The sequence below is a fragment of the Cervus canadensis genome, chromosome X, assembly GCF_019320065.1.
Source record: "Cervus canadensis isolate Bull #8, Minnesota chromosome X, ASM1932006v1, whole genome shotgun sequence".
Classification (NCBI taxonomy): domain Eukaryota; kingdom Metazoa; phylum Chordata; class Mammalia; order Artiodactyla; family Cervidae; genus Cervus; species Cervus canadensis.
In genome coordinates, this window is record NC_057419.1 from 118,245,292 (window position 1) to 118,251,383 (window position 6,092).

The window sequence follows — 6,092 nt, forward strand, 5'->3', positions numbered from 1 at the left end:
GAAGACTGGTGTGCTGCCATCCATGGGGTCACAAAGAGTCAGACATGACTTAGCGACTGAACAAGAACTTCTTTACAGAGTGTGGTCAGGACAAAGTTGAGAGATTGGGCATCGAAGTTATTTATAATTTATGAAGTGTCAGCCAAACTGAGACACTTAATAGGTCTGAGCTAGGCATAAAGAAAATACCAAATACAAGCGCTTTAAATGAAAGCTTCTGTCATAGGGCCACCAGCAGAGTTCAGTAGATAAGGTGGCCAGTCTTAGGTAATTGAATCTCCCTCTCCTATCTTGGGAAAGTGATACAAGAGCAGCTCCCACCCCTAGATTTCCTGAGAACAGGACCTATTGTCCCAAACCTACCTTGATTTCTACTCACATTGTCTGCAACCCTTTCCACCTTTCCAGCTTTCCAGGTTCTTTAAATCCTTCTCAGGGAGTGAGGTTATAGGCTAGGACCAAAATTCCTGGTCATAGTAGCCCCCCAGCAATTGGCCCCTCCCCACTTGTTCACTGTTTACTAGCATGCACTGAAGGGCAACCGCTGCTGCTGCTGCTAAGTCACTTCAGTCGTGTCTGACTCTGCGTGACCCCATAGACGGCAGCCCACCACGCTCCCCCGTCCCTGGGATTCTCCAGGCAAGAACACTGGAGTGGGTTGCCATTTCCTTCTCCAATGCATGCTAAGGCGCTTCCGTTGTGTCTGACTCTGTGCGACCCCATGGACAGCAGCCCACCAGGCTCCTCTGTCCACGGGACTCTCTAGGCAAGAGTACTGTAATGGGTTGCCATTTCCTTCTCCGTGCTGAAGGACAATAGCTCTGCACAATTCTGGGCTGAGAGGCAGTGAGAACCAGGATGGTTCTTGTGGTCTAGGTGACTAGTGCCCTCTGGTGCACAACTCCAGGAATACAACGGGATGGTACCTGCCGCATGTCCTCTGTATTCCCATCTCCAAGTCCAACAAAGGCTAGTCCTCTCCTCTCCACCCTCTCAAACCTCCCCATCCACTGAGCACCTGCTTGACTTCTAGCTGCTCCATGAAGATTTTTCTGATTTCTCTAGCTCAAGTTGACATCTTCCTTCTATGAACACCTGACATGTGAAAAGTGCTATGCTAATTTATATACAGCAAACCTTGGAGATATTGCAGGTTAAGGTCCAGACCACCACAATAAAGCAAGTATTGCAATAAAGGAAAGCACGTCATTTTTTTGTTTGTTTTTTGTTTCTTATTACATATAAAAGTTACATTTACACGATAACTTCTGAGTGTGCAATATGCATAGTATTTGTCTGAAAAATCTGCATACCTTAATTTTAAAATATTTTATTGTTAAAAATTCCAAAGTAATTACAATAGTAACATGAAAGAACACAGATCACCATAACAAATGTTATAATAGTGAAAATGTTTGAAATATTGCAAGAATTACCAAAATGTGACACAGAGATATGAAATGAGCTGTTGGAAAACTGGTACCAACAGACTCGCTCAGTGCAGTATCTGTGAAGCACAATAAAGTGAAATGCAATAAATCTAGGTGTGCCTGCAATTGTAGTACTACACTTATCTTTGCGTTGCAGTTCTTGGTCACTGTGAAGCCCTCCACATAAGGTGCTAAACCTTTCTCAGCTCTCACTTCAGTCTCGAGATTCCTATTTACTACCCACCCTTAAAGTCGGCATCTCACAGTGTAACATGTTTACACGTCCCCTAGCTTCTTCATGTGCTTTAGTCTTCTTTCTGTCCTATTTATTTATTTATAGCTGTGCTGGGTCTTTGATGTACTTGGGTTTTCTCTAGTTGTCGTGACTGGGGGCTACGCCCTAGTTGCAGTGCACAGGTTTCATGTTGTGGAGCATGGGCCCCAGAGTGTGCAGGCTTCAGTAGTTGCAGCACATGGGCTCAGTAGTTGTGGCAAACAAGTTTAGTTGCCCCGAGGCATGTGGGACCTTCCTGGACCAGGGATCAAACCCATGTCCTTTGCGTTGGAAGGCAGATTCCTGACCACTGGACCTCCAGGCAAGTCCCAAGTTTTCTTAATTGTAAGTATTATAGGGTAGAGACTATGTCTTAGATCCCTCCTAGTGTAGTGATTAATATAAATAGCTTTACAGAAATAATAAGAGCTACTGTTTGTTGAGAACTTATGGTGGGTCAGACACATCAAATGAGACATGCTTTAAATCCATATATGCCATTCAATCCTCATAGCAACCTTGTGAGTCAGGTACTATTATTCATTTTTCACAGACAAGAAAACAGGTTAAGAGAGGCAAGTTGATTTGCTTACACCTAAAACCACTTGCTAACAATCTGGCTCCAGAGTTCACACTAAACCATTATTTTATTGCTTCTCAAAATGTGGTTTGCATAAACAACCTGCATTAGAATCACTTCAGGTGCATATAACAAACCGTTGTACCCCATGCCAGCTAAGCTGAATCAGAATCTCTGAAGATAGGCTCCAGAGATACTTGAGATTTTACCCAGGTAATTGATATTAGACTAAAGTTTGAGAGCCAATATACTAAACACATGTGTGTTAACTGACACAGAATCATGCATATAAATACATACCCATGCAGGCATGTAATAAAAACATACCCATCAACATATAATATTTTGTATCAGGGTGGTCCTTAGGGATCAGTGAGGGAAAGTATCCATAGAGTCTGCTTTTCCAGCCAAATAATCATATTAACAAATCTGCATAGTGAATTTCACATTCCTGCCTCTATAGGAAAAACGGGTATAAAAATATCTTGGCCTTGCTGGATCTTGGCGGTGGAGGGTGGGTGGGTGGGTGCCCAGACTCACAGCCCACCCTACCCGCTCCTCCCACACAATGTTTATGTCTATGAGTCTGTTTATTAGGTTATGCCATAAGCCAATTTCAAAAGAAAGTGAAGGTGCAAAAGAGACACAAGGTATATCAAAATCTTTGCTACGGTAATTCTTCATTATGAACTTGAATAAGTTGCTTAATTTTTCTTGCTTCATTTTTTTCATCTGTAAGATCGAGATGATAACAGTAGCCATTTCATAAAACTGTTATGAAGGTTAAATGACCCAGTATGTTTAAAGAGCTTGGAGTCTGTCTTACAACAAGAGCTTGACAAGTTACACTTGATGTTAGTATAGTAGTAGTATTGTCAGGTTTTGAGCTTAGCATCCAGACCCTGTTTCCAGCTGGATTACAAATGGGTCTTTAGGTGGAGGACCCTGGAGAGTTTGTCAGTGTGATGTGGAAGAATGCTTTTGGATATAAAACTGGGATGGAAGAAAAAATAAAGATATTATTTTGCTTAGCACTTCCTCTCCTGTCATGGTAATTTTTTTTTTTTCAATCTTCAAAATGTTTATTACAAAATACAGTACAGGCTTGCCAAATGTTTCCCAATGTTCTCTAATACATACACTGCGGGACGAAGCACTGCAAATACCTGGCAGGTGCCCATGTGAATCTAAGGACGTCTATAATGATTTGAATCTCCTTAGAGGTACAGACGAAACCTGTAACCGGCAGTGGAATGGAGACGGACAGTCACTGTGGCCGCCTGGCTCCTGACTGCTGAAGAATGACATCATTTTCTCCAGAGGTTGAAATCCACATCCAGGGCTGACAACCTACTGAAAGCTGGGACCCAAATTCGTACAAAGACGAGGCAGAATGGAGAGAAAACTCCGGACAACCCACAGGTCTCCAGCCACTACTTCTTATTCCTGGGTTTTAGCTCTTCGGCTGCGTTACGCAGGAAAATGTAATTTTTCTTTTGGGGATTATAGAATTCATGTCCCTTTGACCAGTCGTAGCTGGAGGCATACGCAAATATGTTTCCATTGTGATTGAAGCAGCAGGCTGATATTGGCTGATCTAACTGTTCCGAAGTCTTTAGTTTTGTTCTGGCATCTTTGTCCCAAAAGCTGAATCTACCATCAGATCCCACAGTAGCAAGGGTGCCATGGACAGGATGGAACGCAATTCCATTAACCGCATAGATGTCCTGAGGAGCTGAAGTGTTGGTCCCGTTAGATCGATGACATTTAAAGGTGAAGTTATCCTTGGCAGGATTTGGGGGGTTGATGTAGTGGATAGCAACTCTCCCCTCAATGCTTCCCAGGGCAAAACCTGTTGGCTTGTTCTGTTTGTCTTTAAAAATAGCCACACATCGATGCTGATGCTTCAGTGGAGACTCTATCCTCCTAAATTCAGAAGGCTGATTCTCTAACTGATACACAATCAGGCCCCTCTCTGCAGTTGCCACCACAGCCATAGGATATATCACATCAGCACAGTAACACCTTTCAGGGAGCTGTAACACCATCATAGGATTTGATGATCGTGTATCCCAAAACTTTAAGGTCTTATCCCAGCTGCCGGTCATCACACAGCTGTAGTTTGGTGCTTTGATCCAATGTATTGTTTTGACAGGAGCATCGTGCTGTGCAATCTGTATCGCCTGGTTACTATTGAGGTCCCACATTTTGGCAGTTTTATCACATGAGGCTGTAAATACTTTGCTCCCATCATCGCTCCAGCAAACATCTAGCACAGGCCCCGTGTGCATCTGCTGGGCTTTTGGAATAGTCTGTCCGCTATCTTGAACTTCCCAGCATCGAACATCATTAGCCCACGATCCTGCAATAAGAAAGTTCCCCGGCAAGGTTGGGGGGCTAAATGATAGACAACCAATGCTATCATCAGGAGAGGATGTTACTTCAATATCCTTCATAGGGTTGTGATTATCTGTGGTTGTGCTGCCAAACATGCTGGTCCCACCAGATCCAAAACCCGAGGTTGTTCCAAACAGACTCATTTTGGCCCTGAGAGTCGCGCAGCGGAGGGAAGTCGGCGATGGGAAGCGGGAGGAGCTCGAGAGCCTGCGACCCCGCCACCCCGCTCGGGCGCGGAGGAGACAGAGGCGAGGTGACGGAACACTAACCCCGAGGGACTGAGATCCCCTCACGCCTGCCGAGGAAATTGCCCTCCATGGTAATTTATTATTATTTATTTAATGATATGCAGCTTTACTACAAAAAAAAAATTCAGTGTCCTGACAGTTGAATTTCTCAGTTTCAAGTCAAGTCTCATATATACAAGCCAAGGTGGTATGTAGAGTAGTCAGAAAAGGAATAAGGGACCCTCATTTGGGTAAGGTCTACATCATTGTCAACTTTATGTACTTATAAATTATGAGAGTGGTACACACTATATTAGGTCTAGCTATGGACACTGTTCCCAGTTATTGCATTCAGTTTTTCTGGTCTAGGCAATTACTTTGTAAAAATGTCTCACATTTTCTACTAAATTTGTTTCTAGGATAAATTTCATTTTATCTCTATTATAGATCCCAATTAACTAAAGATGCATATTGTAAACTCTAGGAAACCATTCAATTTTTAAAAAGAGGTTCAAATTAAAAGCCAGTAGTCAAGGTAAAATAGAATAAAAAACTCAATTTTTAAAAACTGTAAAAATTGAAAAGTCAAAGAAGAAATGGGATAAATAGAAAGCAGCAAGCATTAATGGTACATTTCAAGCAAACTATATCAGTAAATACAGTAAGTACAAGTTGTCTAAATATACCACTTAAGAGACACAGATTTTTCACATGGAATAAAAAAGCCAGACACAATTATGTCCTCTACAAGAAACCTACTTTTAAATAAAAAGACCCACATAGACCCATATAGAGTAAAAGTAAAGGGGAAAATCAGTGTTTTCATCCCCTGGCCTTGGCAGATGTTGCCAGATATTGGATAAAGTGAGGAAGGTAACATCAGAACAAGACATCAAAGAGGAAAGAATATGCATGTCCAAAATTCTTCATATAAAACCTTTAGAGTTTGATGTTTTCTGAAATTCAGAATTTGGGGTATTTTGGACAGGTAATATGTGAATATATGGTATATTATATAATACTCCTGGTAGGTGTTATAAACACATTAGTATTTCATAGTGAAATGGATAGTCACATAAACAGGTTATACATAAAGACTATGTTGTTGTTCACTCACTAAGTCATGTCCAATACTTTATGACCCCATGGACTACAGTACGCCAGCCTTCCCTGTCCTTCACAAT

The 6,092-nt window shown here is 42.0% G+C and overlaps 1 protein-coding gene across 1 annotated transcript; it reads right to left on the reverse strand.

Moving 5' to 3' along the window:
* Positions 1–3,356: 3,356 nt before the first annotated feature.
* LOC122435819 (mRNA export factor) lies at positions 3,357–4,989 on the reverse strand. The gene has a single exon (XM_043459889.1). It carries the CDS (start codon positions 4,822–4,824, stop codon positions 3,718–3,720), a length of 1,107 nt encoding a protein of 368 aa, XP_043315824.1. The 5' UTR covers positions 4,825–4,989; the 3' UTR covers positions 3,357–3,717.
* Positions 4,990–6,092: the final 1,103 nt, after the last annotated feature.